The sequence below is a fragment of the Crinia signifera genome, chromosome 6 (assembly GCF_055691185.1).
Source record: "Crinia signifera chromosome 6, ASM5569118v1, whole genome shotgun sequence".
Lineage (NCBI taxonomy): Eukaryota > Metazoa > Chordata > Amphibia > Anura > Myobatrachidae > Crinia > Crinia signifera.
In genome coordinates this window covers 243,032,090-243,054,626 of record NC_139222.1, presented here as the reverse complement: position 1 = coordinate 243,054,626, position 22,537 = coordinate 243,032,090, and the positions used below count along the sequence as shown (strand labels likewise).

Here is a 22,537-nt window from a genome sequence, read left to right as displayed (position 1 = left end):
CACATCCAAGTTTTTAATCACAATTTCTCATTCTTTTTTTGCACACCTTTACTCCTATCTTATTGAAGAGGGTATTAATAGCACACCCCTTTTTCAAATTGTAACAATAAAAGTTACATTTTAGGATTGTGAATTATCAGTTGGACGTCTTCCAGGTATATTTTTGGAGTGCACTCCACAATTCTCCATCGTTTCTCTCTTCTTACATTATGAATTCCCAATTGGAGAAGGGTAGCCCCATATCTTTATGAATACAATAAAAACTTTATAGTACAAAAATAACAAAGAAAATAAAAATATAACCCATAGGAAGACGTACAAAAAGGAATTCTCAGTGCGGAATTAAAAACCCTTTCTCTAATGATAGCGCTGGACCAGGTACTGTAAGTATATGTGAATGAATTTAAAGTGTAAAAAGAGTGTACAGTATATTAAAGTTATATATTTCTGGGTGTTTGTCTCATTAATTGCACATTCTTTTTACAGGTAAACTATGAGACCCAGCGGGCACTTTAATGACCCCCATGCTGGGATTTGTAGTTCTCCTCTATAAAGCAATGTGTCTTTATCTATTTTTTACACACATTAGCCTGGCACCGGACTTTAGCCATGGGCAGGGGACCCCACATGCTCTTGGTATGCCGGGAATCCTTGAATAATAAGTATATGACACCGCATGCAGTTGGAGCCCGGTGCTAGTTCCAAAATATGGGGGGACCACCATTTTTTTTGGTTCCCTGTATTTTTGGAACCAGGACCAGCTCAATGAGTCCAGGGCTGGTTTGACTCAGGAGGAGGGACCCCACACCATTTTTTATGTTTTATTTGAACTTAAACACTTTTTTTTTTTTTTGACAGAACCATACTTTCATCCATATTCTGTATATATAAAATAGTGTGACAAGGAAGCACTTACAATGGATCAGATACATTTTTGGTCTTTTTTTTGTAGCAGGTCAACAGCATACCAGGTAATCAACACAGTAAGTAAGGTTACAGCATTGCAGCATACATGTCTTACAGCATAGTACAAACACCTCAGAAAGCTCCAGTGATCCCTATCATAGCCCACACCCTGGCCTATCACTTGGGCAGCTATTCCACTATCAAGAGCAATGACCCTCTGCCCTGGAAACCCTCATATCAAGAGCATGCAGGTGCTGCTTAATCAGCCCAACCCAAATCACATTAATTAGGAAACATGGACTGAATCGGGTTTTCATGCTCCTGATCTAAAACCTGGTGTGGATTTTCCACATTATCCTCAGGTGGAGATCTGCGGTATCTATCACACTATGGACCTTATTCTGGTTGAATCGCAAAGCTAAGTTTTCACAGTCTTGCGAGTCCACCAGACGCCTGCGAATGCCAGGAACCCCCTCCAATCACACACTCCTTTGCACAGGATGTGAATGGATATTTTACATAAACATCCATTCTCAGGCTATGGGAGAACAAACACATTATTCAATGGTCACGACCATCAAATGATATGGAAGACACATGTACATCCAAGGTTAGTCTGAGGTAACCTTAGATGTGTGTGGGCATTCAGAAGGAAGTGGGTGGGCAGCTGACATCTGTTGATATCAGCTGCCCACCCCCGGCACCCACATCAGTGATTTTCATGGGAACGCTCATGAAATGCTAGGCATTCCCATGGGCACACCTATCTGCCGCCAGCCCACCCCCCCCCCCCCCCGCCCGCAATGTTGTTTGCGTGAACCCGGCATAGTCTGTTCACCATGGTTGCACGTACCTGGCATATGCACATGTGCAGAAATGCAGCTGCGCATGCCCGTATGCCAAACATCAATCCCCTGCGAATCTACGGTCTGTGCAAACGGACCAGAATAACCCCTATGAATACAAATGTACATTGAATAACTGTAGTATAGAAATGTATTAAACATTAGTAACCGTAATGTGTAATGAAACTACTGTATTTTTATTTTCAAAAGTTTTTTTCTGCCAACAGGTTGTAATAATGTGACAGAATTTACTCTGCTGAGCCTATCACTTGGGCAGCTATTCCACCATCAAGAGCAATGACCCTCTGCCCTGGAAACCCTCATTCAAGAGAATGCAGGTGCTGCTTAATCAGCCCAAACCAAATCACATTAATTAGGAAACATGGACTGGATCTGGTTTTCATGCTGCTGATCTAAAACCTGGTGTGGATTTTCCACATTATCCTCAGGTGGAGATCTGTGGTATCTATCACACTATGGACCTTATTCTGGTTGACTCGCAAAGCTACGTTTTCACAGTCTTGCGAGTCCACCAGACGCCTGCGAATGCCAGGAACCCCCTCCAATCACACACTCCTTTGCACAGGATGTGAATGGATATTTTACATAAACATCCATTCTCAGGCTATGGGAGAACACACACATTATTCAATGGTCACGACCATCAAATGATATGGAAGACACATGTACATCCAATGTTAGTCTGAGGTAACCTTAGATGTGTGTGGGCATTCAGAAGGAAGTGGGTGGGCAGCTGACATCTGTTGATATCAGCTGCCCACCCCCGGCACCCACATCAGTGATTTTCATGGGAACGCTCATGAAATGCTAGGCATTCCCATGGGCACACCTATCTACAGCCACCCCCCCCCCCCGCCCGCAATGTTGTTTGCGTGCACCCGGCATAGTCTGTTCACCGTGGCTGCACGCACCTGGCATATGCACATGTGCAGAAATGCAGCTGCGCATGCCCGTATGCCAAACATCAATCCCCTGCAAATCTACGGTCTGTGCAAACGGACCAGAATAACCCCTATGAATACAAATGTACATTGTATAACTGTAGTATAGAAATGTATTCAACATTAGTAACTGTAATGTGCAATGAAACTATTTTCATTTTCAAAGGTTTTTTTTCTGCCAACAGGTTGTAATAATGTGACAGAATTCACACTGCTGGGTCTGTTTGATGACCCGGAGTTACAGATCCCAGTCGGTGTATTACTTATATTTGCCTATTCCATGATATTTTTAGGAAATTTCACTATTATTTCTGTTTTTTCTGCTGATTCCCATCTGCACACCCCCATGTACATCTTCTTATTCAACCTGTCCATCATTGACATCGCTTCCTCATCAAATATTCTGCCGACATTATTTAATATGATCTTCACAAAACATAATATTATTTCATTTGCAGGATGTGTAACCCAGATGTATATCTTTGTGTCCCTGGTTATTACTGAGCTTCTCCTGCTAGCAGCCATGGCATATGACCGCTATGTGGCAATCTGTCACCCTCTTAATTACATTGTTCTAATGAGTATAAGAAACTGTGCCGGTCTCTCAATTGCTGCTTGGGTTGTGGGTTTTTTGGATCCAGTTGGACACGCTGTCCTTATATCTAATATGTCCTTTTGGTCAGGGCGTCCCATTGACCATTTCTTTTGTGATGTATCCCCATTGCTGATTATCTCCTGCAGTGATATATCCAAGGTGGAAATGTTAAACTACATAGAAGGGGTACTACTGGGATTGTCTTCATTTCTGTTTATATTACTGTCATACATATATATTATCTCCAACATTTTGAAAATAAAATCTGCAGAAGGGAAAAATAAAGCATTTTCCACCTGCGCCTCCCATCTAACCTGTGTGATGATTTATTATGGGACTATGATCTGTTTGCATATAAAACCTACATCCAGTTATTTCCCAAAACTGGATAAGTTATTCGCTCTGGTTTATGTTGTGTTGGTGCCTATGCTGAATCCTTTTATTTACTGTCTGAAGAATAAAGAAGTAGCAAAGTCCTTAGTCAGTTTGAAGGCTAAGTTCTTTATAGGCTACGTTTTTTAACTTTTATGGTATCAGTATGTTTGTTCTGTAGACAACATCACATACAATAAATCTTTTTGAATGGGCCTCTGTGATTTTTTTAATGATTGCTTAAATCAGGGGTATTCAAAAGAGAGGAGCAGGCCTCCGTGCTGCCTCGTCTGTCTGAGCACTAGAGTGAGTGGCCATTTTTCCAGCTGATCTCACCGTCTCTTGACTAAGGAGGGTAAAGGCCCCCATACACTAGGGTGACTTGTCCTGAGGACAAGTCGCCCCCGACTTCCCCCTGAGCTTCCCCGGCAGCTCCTCGGGGGAGCTTGATAAGATTGGCACTTGATGTGCCATTTTTTACATGTGATAAATCGTCTCGATTTATCGGCGCGGCGGGAGAATAGAAAGAAATCTTATTCAGCCAATCAGTCGGAATATTTTTAATAGGATTTCTTCCTATTCTCCCGCGACAGTCTCTGCTCTGCGACGCCTGCGGTCCCCGCCTGCACTACCTCCGCTGGGAGCCGTCAATGCAGGGGGGGGCGCTGCTAGTAAGACAGGGGGGCTGTATATAAAGATATATCGGATCTGAACATCGTGGGTGCTAAAAAGCACCCATGATGGCTCAGATTCCGATATATCTTATGTTCTGTAGGTCCGACGCCGTGATCCGATTCGATGCGCGCGGGACCGCGCATCAGATCAGGTGTCAAACACATGCGATTTTGGCCCGATTTCACCCGATTTATCAGCCCAAAGGGCCGAAATCGGATGAAATCGGCCGAAAATCGCATAGTGTATGGGGGCCTTAAGTATTAAAAAAAAATGTGTGCATTGTGCACCCATTATGCATCCATTATAAATATGCCACAATATGGTTTAAATGTCATGTCAGAGAATCCAATTTTTATCCATTGTGGCAGAATGATATTACCTCAGAAATGTTTTTGAAGAGATTTATCAAAAAATTGGTGTTTTCTAAATATTTGCAATAATTATAGATTCTGTTTTGTTGTTTTTATCATTTATTAAAGTTTAGTTCTTCTCAATGGCCCTTATTCTGGTTCATTCGCAAAGGCAAATTACTTCTCAAATGGACAAAACCATGTGCACCAGGGACGTGCAGTCAGGGGAAGCAGGGTAGACAGTGCCTCCCCTGTCATTAATGATTGATAAAATAATACAAAGAAAATACTTATGACACATATTATGTGTCATAATTATATACTTTATATTATAGTAATCATTTTTACCCCCTTTTTTTCTAATTGGTTACAGAGGCACCAAGAGGGGTGCCTCCAGGTGTCAATGTTAAAGTTTCTGAACTATGGGGCGGGCAAGTAGCATGCTGTCAATGCCCATTAGAAAAAGCATTACAGGTGGCACTTATAGCAGTGCCTCAGTGACAGTCAGGGAAATGCTTTCTGTTTCTGGGTATATGAAAGCACGCCCCTGTCACTGAGGCAGATATGATTGGGCACAGTGGTGCTGCCTCAGTGACAGGAGCGTGCTTTCAAGACCAGCGAGAGGGGGGATAAATGGTTGGCTACCGCCCAGCACCGTCTCAAGCGCTGACTGTGACACCAGCGGCTCACCCTCTCCTCCTGACAGTGGCCCCAGCTCCAGTGGCTCCAGATGAGACCAGCGGGGAAGTGACTTGGTGGCTGCCGCCTGGCCCCAGCACAGGCTCCATTTCTGATGAAAAGATCAGTGGGACTTGGTGGCTCCCCCCTCTCCTGATCCAGCACTGCTCAGCAGCGCAGCTGGAGCTGAGGAACTGCAATTCCTTAGGTCAGTGCTTCCATCCCCCTACCCTCATCCCCAGCCCAGTGCCCTCCTATCTAACCAGCCATCCCCTTCCCTAGCCCAGTGCCCCACTATATAACCAGCCATCCCTGTCCCCAGCCCAGTGCCCCCTATCTAACTAGCAATCCCCTTCCCTAGCCCAGTGACCTACCTAGCTAACCAGCCATCCCCATCCCCTGCCCAATACCCCCTATCTAACCAGCCATCCAAATCCCCAGCCAGGAGCCCCTATATAACCATTCCCCACCAACAGCCCAGTGCCCCCATCAGCAGGGGTGGTAGAACAATGGGTAGACTCTGTGGCGGTTTAAAACTAACAACTATGGTTGGAAAAACCAAACCAATCGGGCGCAATGAGTGACCTCACCTTTTATAGAAAAAGGGGAGGAGAAATAGGGATGGTATTGGAAATAGGGAAATTGCACACAACTTTAATAGATTAGTAAATGGTATTAATACCAATAACAATGTATATAGAAGCGTAGTTGGCTGCTCCCAATTACAAATTGGATGGTTTGTAAGGGGACAAATATAGTAGAATCAGATATATGTGATCACTCACAAATATCTAGAGAGCGCCACACCAAAGGATGTAATCAATATAAATTTATTACTTTTAAAATTAATATAAATCTCTCAATAAAATGTACAATTCAATAGGTACTCACAAAAAAAAATGTATGTATAAAAACACAATGAAATAACCATAGATTCGTATACACTCCTGGTAAAGTCAATTTAGGGACTGTGTTTTAGACAGTAGAATGTCCTTTGATTATCCCTTGATAGGGACTTAGAGCTTTTTATGCAATGATTGTTTCAATAGGAGTGATAGGGCAGACCTCAATTTCTTTTTATATAAAGCCGATAGAATGTGTTGTTGGCAATCTCTATTCTGTGTGATTAACAGACAGCTCAAGCTCCCCTGTCAGCGGTCGCCGCCTGTTGACGATACCGCTGATGTGATGTTTGTATAGGGGGCTAACCGTCCGTCTCCAGCAGGCTGTACAATTTAGCTGTGTGCCGGGAATCACAATTAATGACACGGTGCGGGACTCACCCAGGTTGGTGGAATTACCAGTCGGACGCCGGCTGTTGGTATATGCTGGAAACACTGGGGAGATCACCGCAGGAAGACAGAAGAAAAAGCGACTTGAAGAATTTTGGAGGCAGGTGGTTGCATCTATCACTCAGTAGTAGCTGTAGGAGATGTATAGCAATCCTTTACGCGTTTCTCCGCTATGACAGGGCAGCGGTTTCTTCAGAAGGCAGATAAAAGCAGGGGTGGTAGAACAATGGGTAGACTCTGTGGCGGTTTGGTGGAGCCAGTAGGAGCTGCTCTGCCAGTGTCTGCTGCTTATGCAGGTGGCTGCTCCCACAATTGCCTGTCATCGCAGAAGCAAAGCAGACCCAGCACTCCCAACAGAGCTCATTGGCACTGGCTCCACCAAGCTAGTGCCTCACCATCCACTAACCTCACCACACGTTACTGATGTGCACTGCAGGGGGCAGATGTAACATGTGCAGAGAGAGTTAGATTTGGGTGAGTTGTTTTGTTTCTGTGCAGGGTAAATACTGACTGCTTTATTTTTACACTGCAATATAGATCTCACTTTGTAGTAAAACCCCACCCAATTCTAATTCTCTCTGCACAAGTTACATCTGCCCCACCTGCAGTGCACATCATTTTGTCCATTTGAGAAGGAATTTGCCTTTGTGAGTGAACATGAATAACACATCCTTTGCACAATAAACATGGAGTAAATGGGTAATAGTAGAGTGGTTGGTCTGTGTCATCACCTTGAATTCAATGTTCTAAAGTTTTGAGGGATAATTGAAGACAATGGTAGACAGGGGCTAAAAGTAAAAGTAGAGTACAGATGGAGCCCCTCTCATTTATCTTCCTTAGGCCATGGCTCAGCATGGCTCACCATGGCTATCCTATTGTTCTCAGCTGCAATACAATATATAGAACAATACAGTAGGGGAGTAGCAGAGTAATCCAATTGCTCACTTAGGGGGTTATTCTAGTCCATTCTTTCTGACAAAATCCTTCTTAGATGGACAAAACCATGTGCACTGCGGGTGGGGCAGATGTAACTTGTGCAGAGAGAATTAGATTTGGGTGGGGTTTTTCTTCAAAGTGAGATCTATATTGAAGTGTAAAATCATGCAGTCAGTATTTTCCCTGCACAGAAACAAAATAACTCACCCAAATCTAATTCTCTCTGCACATGTTACATCTGCCCCCCTGCAGTGCACATGGTTTTGTCCATCTAAGAAGGATTTTGTCAGAAAGAATGAACTAGAATAAACCCCTTAATCATTTTAAAGGAATAGATGAGAGGGGCCCCATCTGTAAATCAGTGTCAAAACATCATGCAAAGTAGCACCAACAGCAATATATAAAATCACAATACACCATAACAGGGTATGAACAAGGGACACAAAACGTCAGTAAATGCTTGTAATGAAATGGCGATAGATGGGGAAAAAAAGGCGGTTATTTGCAGACAATAGAATTGCAATAACATGCAAGGCAGTAAATGAGATAGAGGCAGAATATGGAGAAAATGGTAAATACAAGTTTGGTGTATTGTTAAGAATACAAGTCAATACTTTGATATAAAAAAAAAAAAAAAAACTTTTTTCCTCCACAACTTATAATATTCACTGATTTCTTTTTGTTTCTGAAACTAGATAATAGAACTAAAAATAATACCAAAAATTGGCGCTAGTACCAATAAATATCATTAGAACAAGGTAATGCAGAATTTTCACACTAGGGGACGTTCTGTGATTTGGACATATCTCTGTGTATGGACTCAATTGTTGATCGTTTGCTTTAGTCTTATGGATTCCTACATTTGCATATGGTTGTACTTCAGTCTTGTGCAGCAGTCCACAGCCTCAGCCAGGTTTCATGTGACTCTGAACAGCCCCTTTGAGTATAAAGAGGTGATGATAGCAATAACTAAGCCTGGAACAGTGGCAGCCAGGACCAATTAATCAAAATGAAATGAAACATTAATCCACCATTGAAGAATTGGTACAATCCCAGTGCATGGATGTAAAGTCAATAAGAATGCGTCAGCAAATACCTCCAGCCATAATAGCTGTAACTGCGGGTAACACCATCAGCCATCATGCCGCCACTTCATTTGTGACAAGGGCAGCTATGGGTGAGTGGTTTGTGGATTAAGAAGTCCTGATATCTCTTCCAGGAATCTTGGAGGAAAACTTAATTTTCTGGAGTCTCCTGGATAATTAGCACTTACAGTATTTATTCTGTTTATTGTTTCCATTGGAAAGTTTTTGTGGATGTTACTACTGTATTTGGGACTGTGACTTGTGATGTGGGCTGTGACTCATCCATGAGGGGCTTATTTATTAATTGGAAGTTTGTTGGCTGTTTTGAATTTTAAAGCAATGATTTTTTTTAAGGCAATACACACAAAGAGAAGAAACCTGTAAGCATGTATCAGTACTTGTTCTGTTACTAATGATGGCTATAAGGAATGAACTTTATAAGTTAAAGTTTGCATGTAACAACAAATTTTCAACATACACAGATGCACTGAGGTGTGTTGAGGCATGCCATACAATATGCATGCAATACACATCACCACCACTGGATGGATAATGCTCTACTAATCCTATGGCGGATTGATATACACTACAGTACAGCTGGAGCCACGCCATTCACCAAAAATTGTATCCTTTTGTGTCTGAGATGCTCATTCATCTCGTTTTCAGTGACATGTGCTGTGGCTCAATCTGTACTGTACAGTACAATACAAGCTCAGTCATATGGGCTGTGTAATGTACAGTGGTCAGGTGGAACGTCCAGGTCCCCTAGGGAAATTATTTCTTCAACATAGCATCCTGCAGTTCTCATAGCCAATGCAGAATACAGTAAACATAACTGATGGCATGAGATCACTCTTTACATAGACTCATGAGCACAGGTCGCTTTCACCAGCTGTGGTAGGCTAGTGGATAATTGTGCCGCTATCCATGCTCGGAGACCCAGGTTTGATTCTCTAAGTGACAATGGTTTTTTTTTTTTTTTTTCTCGCTCTATGTTCTTAGTCTATCATTCATACATTTATACATACTACTCAACAGATCATCACTGGAATATACGCTAAGTTTATAATTTATATTGATGCAGTACAAGAAAAAAGGGGGAGGTAAGAATCAAAGCAGTATCAAAATGAATAGAACTTAATCAAAATAAATAACAATAATAATAGTAATATAGTTAAGAAGAAATAGAGGATGGGCAGCAAAATGATTTATCAAAATTTGTATAGAATGTGTAACTGAAAGTCTGCACTGGAGCAGCTAAGAACATTGAATAACATATACAATCATAAGCGCTTAATTACTGTGAGAAAAGTGATGTGCAATAAGTACAATTCAATGTGCATGAAACAAAAAATAAAAAAGGATATTTTCCTTAAATTCTTTTATTGAAATAAGTGGTTCTCGAGGTGTAAAATCGAATGATCCAATGGTTGATCCAAGTGATCCAGAAGTGAAATGTGAAAGAGAAAAACAACACAATGGGCCTTATTCTGCTTGGAGCGTCCGGGCCGTACGCGTACGTCCCGGGGTTTTTTACGATCTGCGCATGTGCAGATACGCTAATGCGCCGGCGCGAACACTCCACAACGCTTACGGCCGGGGTCTCAACGTGCGAAAAAACCTGTACGCGAGCGTACGGGTAATGGGGCGGCATAGGGGCGTGTTGATGGGAGCGGCCGAAATAATGAGGGAAAATGGGCGTAAATATGGGCGTACACGGGGGTGTGCACCAAAAATGAGCGGTGCTACTACCGCACGATCGACTAAGGCACCGTTCGTTTCGGACACCAAACAGGCGGCCGCCAACCGCCAGCTAAAACCACCCCTACAGATACCGCATGCCAGCGTGCGCCTGAGTTGGCTAATTAACGCTGATTACTACTCAAACACATACACCTGAATGTAATAAGCAATGCTGCAGTCTATTAACTACAAACCATGATTTCACTGCCTGCAAGCCACACATGCAGCACGCAAACACATTGGAAGCTTATGTTTCTATACTTCTCCACATTTAAAGGTTTGTTTAATTTAAGGTAAGAATCTTTTTATACGCTAAGGTAGGTATTTGCTAAACAGACACATTCACTACCTGCTTTCATAGACTTTACGCAGTAGCACACTCAATCTACACAAGTCGACATGTGTCAACGTGTTCACTCTAATACTAACATAGGTTTTGTATTTAGGATACAATAACATAAACCACATCTAACACCTACAAAGGATGTTTCAGCAATGTTTGAAGCCCATGACCACTATTTTCCACACAATCTTTGTATAGTACCCAAAATTATGACCTGTACCACTATCTCATCTGCTATGATTTGGATTTCACTACACTCTGGATGTAAGATGCCACCAATCACATTATTGCACTCTCATCTCTCTAACAAAGGATTCCTACATCTGCTTATGACACTGTCAAATCATATATATTTTAAAAGTTATGCATGTTTGTTCACAAGCTAATTTATCATGTTTGGCCCATTCACACATCTTTTTTTAGGGAGGACACATATGCATTCCTACACAAATGTACCTTTTCACCCTTGTTTGTCTGCCTCACCCACTCCATGAGGAAAGCATTGTTCTGGACCTGCTTTTACCTACTACTGTAGGAGCTACCTCACCTGCACACAAACTGCTTTCTCACCTATTAAGTTGCTCTGCACATGTGCTGACACAAACTAATTAGCAGGGAAAAGTTGGATAGGAACATGGGAATGGCCATGGAGAGGGTTACACATGGGAAACTTCCACCACACTTCAACAAATGTTCAAAAATACCCTGGTCAGTAAGTACACATAAATCTAGTATTTGTTTCACACAAGAAATGACACATACCACAATTTTGATTTAATTTGTAAAATAAATTTATTTGCTGTTCAGCATCACAGCTTGACACTTTAATGTGAGAAATCAAAAAAACAAATAAAATAGACACACAAATAATAAAACAGCCAGAACAAGAGGTTGCATATCTCCAAACATGTGTTACCCTGCAAATGCAATGGTGAAAGAAATGGGGACACCAGAATACGTACTGCAACAACCAGGGTGAATACTAAGCAAGATACACACCACCAAAAAAAAATATCCTGCATTTGTAGAGGTCAAAATACGAACTTTCATGCCCATGGCACGCAAATGGATCGATGGGCAACTCAGGAAGCGGATGTCCAGTGCAATTTAAACCTTTGGCCTCCAACCACAGAGGAAGTGAACCAGGTCTCATTTGGGCCCTTTTTTGCCCCTTTTAGATGGGGCCTTGGGGACAGGGGCCTTTGGGTCAGCTGGCTTTCGGCGTCTTCCCCTAGTCGCCACAGGAGGGTCAGCCGAGGTGGAAGGTTGGGGAGCAGCTTGGGGTGGGGCAGCAGATGGGGGATTGTCCCTTAGGGACCTGGCGGTGGACAGCTGCTCCGCAATAAGTTCATTCTGGCGGCTGAGGTGTTGGCCAATGCTTAGCATGCCAGCCGCCAGAGTTTCATTAATGCGGTTCAACGCCTCAACCTGCAGCTGGTTTGTGGCCTTCCACTCCGCCAGAAAATCCGCCACCTGCTGCTGACGGATCGCAGCATCCACCCCTTGCTGCTCGATCCTGTCCAGCGTCACCAACAGGCTCTCACTCAATGTCTCCTGTGGCTGGGGCTGGGGGTGACGTCTTGCTGGAGGCTGGACCACCTGCTCCACCTGTGGCTCTGCAGAGGAAGATGCTGCCGGTACATCCTGACTTTCTGCTTCTGCTAGGATAAGAATTGAAAACAATGTCACCATCACATACGCAATAAAAAATATCTTTCTAAATACAATGCATTACTGTGACTTACCATCAAAAGCAGCAGCAAAGACCTCCACCGGGAGCTCACTGTCCATATTGGAGATCCCCCTGATCTCCCCCACATCGATGACGTCACAGGAGTCCAGCTCCAGGGGGGTATACTCCAAATGGTCAGGCATAGGACCGCTCCCGGTGGACATGCTGTGGTTGTACCGGTCAGTCATCTTCCTCTTCAGGGCACTTTTGAAGTCAGTCCACCTACAAGTTTAAAAATACAAATATCACCATGAGATATGTGCACCACTGTGCTACGTGTAGGGTTACCACCTAGTCCCTTTAATTCCGGACACATGTTACTTACACAGGTTCTGTGGCAGTTTAAAATTAGGTGAAGTGGAGTCTTGAAGTCAGCCAGCCACAGAACCTGTGTAATTAATATGTGTCCGGAATTAAAGGGACTAGGTGGTACCCCTAGCTACGTGACATTTCCTAGTGTGGGTGATCTTTTGTGCCATGTGTGGCCAAATATTTCTTTGATGGACAAAACCATGTGCACTGCAGGTGAGGCAGGTGTAAAACCCCACCCAAATCTGATTATCTCTGCACAAGTAACACCTGCCTCACCTGCAGTGCACATGGTTTTGTCCATCTAAGAAATATTTGGCCAGAAAGAGTGAACTAGAATAAGGGCCTCAGTTCCTGCTGGAGACTGCTGAAAAATTGCCCTGACAAACACACTAACCTTTTCTTCACCGCGTCCCAAGTTCTGACCACTGGTGACACCTGGTTCACTTCCTCTGTGATCTTGTCCCAAAGGTTTCTCCTTGCACTGGCACCCGGCTTCCTGGTTGCCAATTCAATCCATTTGCGTGCCCTGGGCACGAGAATTCGCATTTCGGCCTCTACAAATGCAGGGTTTCTCCTTCTGGTGGTGGTATCCTGCTCAGTCATCACCCTAGATGTTGCAGCACGTTTTCTGGTGGCCCCAGCTCTCTCACCATGCACCTGCTGGGTCACACCTGTTTGGAGAGATGCAACCTCTTGTTCTGGCTGTTTGCTTGGCCCTTGTGGAGCTGGTGGAGGTTCACCAGGGCCTGTTACTGAGGGGCCCGCTTGATCTTGCAGGCGACTCCTCTCTTGGGCCCTCCTTCTCCGCTCCTGTTGCCTCTTCTGTAATGCTTGAAGCAGGGATTCGGCTTGTGCTCTCTGCAGAGCGTCCTCTGCTGCTGAATCGTCAGAGTCAGACATGTTTGCAGCAATTGTGGGCTGCATCTGACTGAATATGTATATGTTAATCTCCCGCCACGAACAAGGGGGCGTATATTTTTCCCCGCAAGGTAGATGCAAATTTACGCCGATATTTCCCGCCGATAATTGCCGCTTAAATTACGCAGGTCTCAATGCACCTGATCAATCACCCGTATATGTATATACACAGGTTGTGGAGCATTGTGGGCTACATCGTGAAATGTGTGCACCTGTCATTCCAATGATGAGTGTTGTCAGCTGGTATCTGTTGGAGTTCGTGTATGCTTTGTGAGTCACATTTCAAAACATCACGTTATAATGCTTTCCTTACATATGTAATGTGTATGAAATTGTCATACAGCAACATGTTGCATTGTGGCCCTTTAGGCAGCGTAGTTATAAGTAGAGGGTTGCGTGTATTATTTTCCGCCTACTGTATATACAGTACTCTCCATGCATATCGGTGTATCGTGCCCCCTTTAAGCAGCGTAGTTATAAGTAGAGGGTTGCGTGTATTATTTTCCGCCTACTGTATATACAGTACTCCTCTCCATGCATATCGGTGTATCGTGCCCCCTTTAAGCAGCGTAGTTATAAGTAGAGGGTTGCGTTTATTATTTTCCGCACACTGTAAATACAGTACTTCTCTCTTCATTGAATGCATGCTGTTGGTTGTGGTGTGTGTATATCGGAACGATCCGCGTAAGTTTCTATTCGCATCCAGTTTGTTAATGTAAGAGGGATTAATAAAGTTAATACCAAACAAACAATTTTTTCGACCAATCAGCAAGCACCAAAAGTGATATATGTACCTGCAATTAATAACTGCGCCATTGCCAATATGACTTGTACAAGAGCTAGGCCCTTTTCGACGTCAGAGCTTTTGGCCCTGGTGGAAGTGATGGACCGTCACCTGGGGCCCAGGGGCCCATATGTTTCTAATGCGGACAAGCGGCGGGCGTATAATGCTGCCCGCCGCCTGATATTTTCCACAACCGGCGTCCGCAGAAGCCTGGGGCAGGTTGAGCGGCGCTGGTCCGACCTGCGCCGGCGGCAGCCGGTTTTACTCAGCAGCCTTCGCCGCCATATTGCCCAATGTAAGTTTTGATTACTAGTATGTCAGCGTTTTTTAGCAATGTTTTGTGTACTTTTTATAAATATGTTCCTGAGTATGGGGGTGTATATGGGTGTATATGGGGTGTATATGGGGTGTATATGGGGTGTATATGGGTGTATATGGGGGGTATATGGGGTGTATATGGGGTGTATATGGGTGTATATGGGGTGTATATGGGGTGTATATGGGTGTATATGGGGGGTATATGGGTGTATATGGGGGGTATATGGGTGTATATGGGGGGTATATGGGTGTATATGGGGGGTATATGGGTGTATATGGGGGGTATATGGGTGTATATGGGTGTATATGGGGGGTATATGGGTGTATATGGGGGGTATATGGGTGTATATGGGGGGTATATGGGTGTATATGGGGGGTATATGGGTGTATATGGGGGGTATATGGGTGTATAGGGGGTGTATAGGGGGGGGGTTTAAGTAGTTGATCAGTTTTTGGGTGTAGGATATCAAATAGTTTGCATGATAAATGTCTGAAATTTCACAGCAATGATAATTTTAAAGGTTATGAGCATGACTAATGTGAATTTTTCTTTCCCCCTTTTTATGAAACCCAATCTTCGATTTCTATGCCATCAACATGAACATTTCAGCACGGGCAAGGGCACGCATTCAAGCCCGGGAGCAGGCAGCCCGGGACCAGGCAGCCGAGGAGGAGGAGGAAGAGGAGGAGGAAGAAGAGGAAGAGGAAGAGGAGGAGGAGGAAGAGGAGGAGGAGGAGGAGGAGAAGAAAGAGGAGGAGAAGAAAGAGGAGGAGGAGGAAGAGGAGGAGGAGGAAGAAGAGGAGGAGGAACAAGAGGAGACCCAGGGTGCAGTTTGGACCCACACCATTTCCCCATCCCCTTCCCCCTCCACAACCCCCACCCCCTCCACAACCCCCCCCTCCCCAACCCCCACCCCCTCCACAACCCCCCCCCTCCACAACCCCCACCCCCCCCTCCCCACCCCATTTCCAACCCCCCTACACCTCTCCACCACCCACCCACAAACCTCTCCACTCCCCAGTCACACCCACTACCTCGGTCCAAACACCAGGACCATCATCCTTGCTCCTGCCCCCCCCAACCACTCCACAGCCAACCAGCGGCGCCCAGGATGGCTCAAGTAGCCGTAAGTAAATAATGTGTCTAATGTTGACCTACACATTTCTACACATAAACAATCACAACAACCACATATGTGTATCCAACATCAACATTAGTTGCAACATATCACTGCAGGCCGACCATGAGGTGTGTCCTGTCCTTCTCCAGGAACAAGGCTCCCCTTGGTGGTTTTTTTGAGTGTGGCCATGCCTCACCCCTTGAATAATTGACATAACAGTACATCCAATGAGATATCCGACATTAGTGGTGTGGTAGTTATGTGGCTCCAGGTGTTGGGTAACTCCAGTTCCCAGCATGATGTGCAACACAGGGCCAGATTATAATGGAGGCGCAAGGGGTCAGTGCCCCTGGGACCACCTCTAGCTAGGGGCCCCCTGTGGTTGTCATTTTTTTTTTTTTAAAAAGAAAATGTTTAAGTTATGTTTTTTTTTTTAGCTAAATGTTTTGTGCATGGGTGGGGTAGTGCTGCAGCTTCACCTATCTGCCAATGTGACAATGATTTATGGTGCTGAGCATCGGGAGGCAAGGCACACTGATTGCACAAGTGTGCAGTGCATTTCTGGGAGTTGACTAAGTCCCATGACACTTTGCACCAGAGGACAGAGGCTGAGAAGTTTGTGCTGAGCTCTGATTGGTGGAGCTCATTACATGCTTCTCAGGTCCATGGAGAACAGCAGCAGCAGCTTAGTCATAGGAGGGTTTTTAATCAGAGGCAGCACTAGGACTGTGAGGTCTCCTCCAGAGTAAGGGGCAGAGGGACAAACACAGGCTTTTCATGTGGTGTGTGTATATATATATATATGGTGTCTATTATTATTCCGAGTGCCGCCAACCCCCTGTCTATATATATATATCCCCTGCAGGTAACCATTGACCAAGTTTATTCTGCCTTTACTCTATGTTTTGACAGTATAATATTCGCCCATGCAGTGTGCGGCCAGTAATGACAAGTGCAAGGGGGCCCCCCGCTCTAAAGTACCCCGGGCCCCCCAAAGGCTTAATCTGCCACTGGTGCAACTTAAATGTAGAGATTGTTTTGGTAATAGTGTGTGAGGCCATGCGGATGCATGCTTTACAAACATAGCTGTAGGCCTATAATTTGTACAGCAATGTCCTAAATTTAAAATAGTAAGGAGTGCTTAAGCCACAACAATGTCATAACCCTTAAATAGCACAGGCTAATTGTGAGGTTAGAGGAGAGTCCCCCCAAACCAAAGTACCAATTGGGATACAGCATACATTCATTGATGAAGGAGTAATTGAATTAATGTTATTTACTATGTACAGTATGTGTGTGTTAACATATTTTTTTTTAGTACTGTGTTTACAGCAGACCCATCTTCAATGTAGTTTCTAAATGTATGTGGCCTTCACACATAACTCTGAACTTTTTATTATGTACAAATACAACAAACATTTGTGTATATTAATTTTTTGTTTTATCCCTTCATTACAGACACTGAACAGCAGCAGGAGGAGGTGGCAGCCCTCATGCGGGAAATCATGCTGACCCTGGTGTACCTGCAGCTCCTTTTTGGCCTTCTGGAGGCCCGCCTTTAATTTTTTATTTATCCCCCCCCCCCTTTTTATTTTTGTATCCAATAAAAGTTTGATGACAGTTCGAAATTGCCTGTGTTTTTAATAATAAATATGTTAGAGGGCGTGTAAGGGTAGGTACATACAGATGTGTACTGTAAGTTATACTTGTAATTTGAGGTGAGGGGTAATGATTGATGTGTGAATGTGTGTGTTTTGGAGTAAAATAACACATAGTGAAAATGCATGAATGTTTAATGTTGTTCGATTAAAACATCACACATAACATCAGGGTAGGTATACATGTTACACATTTTGGAAAAAGTAATTACGTACATAATTTAATACATATACAGAAACACCAACATAACTTGATTTAAAAGTAACAGCAATATGGGGACACATAGATAGTGATTAAAATGCCACATTAGAACATAACAAATATACATGTAATGTGGGTTAAAATGTAGTTTTATTAGGTCTTTATTAAGGTAGACAATTGAGTTAATAGAAAACAATAAGTGAATAACAAATAGATTAATTAATCAATTGTCAGATTAGTAGTTGAGAGGCAAGATTTGCAGGTCCATATATGTGAAGGGTATGCCAGCGTGCACGGACGTACGCTCACTCTCACGAGCGGTGACATAAGCTGAGTTTTCCATTGAAAACAATAGGGACCCGTCCGTGCAAACTGGCGTACGCTCAGATCTCCGCAAGAAGTCGGTGGGGAGACGGAGGAGAGACGGCCGTAGACGGCGCCGTACGCTCAGTTGTACGCCAGTTGTCGGAGTGTAAGGGCTGGGCCGGCCGCGTACGTTGCCGTACGCTCATTTGTACACCACTCCCCTTCTACGGTATTTCTGCCCGTACGTAAGCGGCTGATTTGTGGGTGGACTTAACCCTAACGGCCGCGTACGGCTAGCGTGCGGTTATTGTGAACGTACGCACGTTTGGCCGCTCCGATCAGAATAATGCCCAATGTGTAATACTGTTTCAGGATAAAATAAAACAAATTGTTCAGAAATTGTAAATTATTTTTCTTCTATAAAGCTGTAAAAAAGAGGGCATATCCCATTCACACAAAAGTGGTAGTTCAAGGGTGTTGAAAGGTTTCTTTTATATTATGATTCTTCTTCACCCCAAATATGTTTCAGAGGAGCGTACCTCACTCACTTAAATATTAAATGGATGAAGACCCAAATGGGTTTCTTTCCATTTCCATTAGATGTCACAAGAAGAAATGTTGAATATAGAATGGTGTACCCCACTCACTCTTAAACAAGTTGTGGCACTCCCATAAAGGTATCTTTATTCTTAAGTCACCAGCAAAGAAGAGTGTTTTCAAATCCTAATTATATATGTCTGCTTGGTATGTGAATAAGGTCTCAGGTCAGCGTACCCCCACTCACATCAAGAGAAGAGTATCTTTATATCCTTTAAACCCCAAAATGTTTTCACAATAGGGGGCATACCACACTCACGATATAAAAGACTGGATCAAGCACATCAAGGTATCTTTAGATTTGTTTCCCCCTGCATTATAACAGGCTTGGATCCCCGAGATTGTAAACCACTGAGTATTCCTGCTGTGTCCTCTCTGTCCCTGGCAGCTCTCTGCAGAATTCAGTAAGTATGAGTGCACCAGTCTGTTTCATATAAAAAATGAATGTCCCGACACCAAACCGGACTAGGGAGAAGCCGCAGGATGTGTGTTTACATCCTGGTTCTTCTCCTCCTCCCGAATATCACTATTGACCGCCTAGCGGTGTATGCTGCATAATGTGAATAGATACACCATCGGCCAAATATTAATTCGTAAATGCAGCTGATTAGTAAATCAGCCCTATTTATGAACTGTATTTCAGAAAAAATGTGGCCAATGCATTCATATTAAGAATACAAATACAACTCAGTCGTATTCGTATTCTTAGAAAATTTCCCTCATAGTCACCAGAAACATAAAATAATTGTGGTGAAGGAAGAAAGAAATGGCATTAGTGATCAATCTCCTGTGTCTCTCCCCTAGGTCACCATCTCTTATCAATTTAGTTTAAATACATTGGACACCTTGCCCTGGCCTATGAGGGATGTTGGTATACAAGCTCTGTACATTTAGCATCGGAAAGGCATAGGTGTTCTTCCATTTTATATTTTGAATTAATTCAAGAAAATGGCTAGAGTCTCTAATTTGTGACCATGGAGAAGAGACACGGGTCTGTAAAAAAGAGTCAACATAAAATGAAAGGTTAGAATTAAAACATTGATGCCAGAAATATTTGGGCAAACATTAGGGGGTGCAGTGAGTGATTAATGGATAATAAATTGATGTTAAAGGGTGATCAGTGTAATGAAACCGAAACTCCTTCATGGAAATGACCACATCCATTTTAGCATCATCCAATAGATGTTGAAGTTCTCCCAAGTAATTAGTGGTGGGATCTTTTTGAGATTTTGGTAGAAATTACAATCTTCTGATTGTCTAAGGGCCTTGGTTATGTAATCTGAGCGGTCTTGGATCACAATACCACCTTCCTTGTCTGCCTCCTTAAGAATGATGTTAGTGTCTTTCTTGATATTTTTTAATGCTTCGGTTTCCCATTTGTTAATGTTAGTTTTCTTAGTTTTAGTCTTGTTACACCTACTGTATGTTTGAAACCGATTGAGCTCCACAAAAAGATTGAAGATATGAGAGTAGAAGAAGGGGCAAAACATAGACCTTGGCTTAGAAGAGATATTTCAGCAAGAGTGAGTATTTTTGATGATACTGTATGTAAAATATGGTTGTTTTTTCCTTTTCTTTAATAAACTTCTCTTTTTCTTTATTTCCTTGACTCTAATATGTCCCTCTCCTCCTCTCCCTTGTAACTTAAAGAGCTTCATCTTTTTGCTGTACCTGCCATGTGTTTCAGATTCAGGTAGAGAAATCCATGCAAGCTGGACAGACAATACCACTTCCCTTGCCGGCATCACCTAAACTAGCAGTCAGTCTTCCCCAAAAGCCAACAGTCTCCATTTTCATAGGAGCTCACATCTATGGAGCTATTGATGGTATAGGTTACACTTGTGTAAAAGCACTGCCGTACATGTGCCTCATTACGCTACACTGGTTAAACACAGAATTACGCTACAGTATTAATGACATACTGTATAGTACGAGCAGGCTAGACTTGTGCACCGAACTGGTTAACAAAATGGCTACCTTCAATGCTTAAAGTGTATCTCATTACACTAGTTAAAACACACAGGGGCTGCTGACACAGGCTCAGATGATCAACCCGCAGCTCTGCTACCCTGCCTGCACCGCTGTCCAGGTGTGGGAGCACCTGCTGTGCAAAAGGGAGCTGAGCACCTAGCAGAAACTGACCCACCTGAGTGCAGGATTGCACAGTGTCACCTCTCTCCAGTCCAGCGATGTTGCCGTTGCTGAAGAGGAAGCTAGAAACCCCTGCAAGCTGGGTGGAGAATTGGAGGGACCTTCCTGATACACATGTGATACACATACACTAATAGTCAGTCTGTCCAAAAAGCATATGTTACCAGGTATATCAGATATCAGTGTGCAAAGTGGACACATTTTCCCCATAGACTATTACAGGCCCGTTAATTCAGACCCACCATGAATAGTACCTTGAGTACTAAGTAGCACAAACAGCTTTTATTGTACTGTGCAGTGATGTCTACAGCTATAAGTGATTTCTCTAGAAGTATAATGAGGAGGGATTAAAGCTCCTCCTTAAGTTCCTGGAGTTTTTCCATTATTGAGTACTAAATTGCACTTTGCGTACTAAGTAGCACTTTGAATACTAAGTAGCACGAACAGCTTTTACTGTACTGTGCTGTAAAGACTACAGCTACAAGATATATTTCTAGAAGTATAATGGGGAGAGGTAAAAGCTCCCCCTAAATTACTGGATGCCAAAACATTGTGCTTAGCATCTCCATATAGTTTTTCCATGGTGGTTCTGAATTAATGGGCCCATTATTAGGGTTGGCACCTATCTATCGATTTAGATGATGACATGTCTGTAGTCGGGAGTCATTAACTGAATACACTGACTGTCACACTGCAGCAGGATAGGCAGTGGAATCTTAGTGACTGGAAATCACCCTCCCTTTCCTTTCCCTTTTTCCCCTTTCCCCAATATCTTGCTGTTTCACACAATTCAAGACCGATACTATTTATCGTTGACCACTAGATGATGATACAGTCAGCGGGAATGACGCCGGCCATGACACAGGTACAGAGAAGGGTGACTAAACTAGTAAAAAGTCTTGAATCACTAGAATACAAATATATGTTAACCAGGCTGAATATGTTTTCATTGGAGAAAAGGAGGTTTAGATGTGATATGATTGGTGTCACGGCCTGGACTGTCTGTGTTCCCGGCACTGACCTGGGTGCGCCAGTGGAGGGCGCAGGGAACTGGAAGCGAGGAGGCTTGAGATAGCTGGAGCTCATGCACGGAGACAGGAGGGAGATGAACTGCCGGGGACACAGGGGATTGGCTGAAACCTAAAGCGGAGGCGCGGGGTCTAAGCCGACAGTGGTATTCACCAGGGACCCCCGCAAGGGGATATGGACTTCGCTGCAACTGTCGACCAGGTCGCGGCCCTCTGCCCAGGTTCCCCTGTGGCTTTGGCGGAGTTGAGGCACAAGAGTCTTTGAACGGGGTACTTAAACCATCGATGGTGGTCGATGGCACTGAATGCTATACAGCAACACGGAGGGTACTTGAGAGATGAGTGATGCGGCCTGGAAGCCGAGGATGACACAGGGGTAACACAGAGGGACGCTGGAGATACTGGAGACACTTGGTGACACTGGGGCGGCTAGGGAGCCGATACCTGAGATCACTGGGGATCGCTGGAGCGGCTAGGGAGCCGGTACTTGAGATCACTGGGGATCGCTGGAGCGGCTAGGGAGCCGGTACTTGAGATCACTGAGGATCGCTGGAGCGGCCTGAGAGCCGAGGGGAGACGGGTAGGGAACCCACGGGTAACCGGACACTGAGAGAGTAACCTGGGCTGC

The 22,537-nt window shown here is 43.9% G+C and overlaps 1 protein-coding gene across 1 annotated transcript; it reads left to right on the top strand.

Moving 5' to 3' along the window:
• The first annotated feature begins 1,503 nt into the window (after window positions 1-1,503).
• Window positions 1,504-3,830, top strand: LOC146009740 (olfactory receptor 5B12-like). The gene is made up of 2 exons (XM_083150202.1): window positions 1,504-1,516; window positions 2,899-3,830. Exons 1-2 carry the CDS (start codon window positions 1,504-1,506, stop codon window positions 3,828-3,830), a joined length of 945 nt encoding a protein of 314 aa, XP_083006328.1.
• The last annotated feature ends 18,707 nt before the right edge of the window (window positions 3,831-22,537 follow it).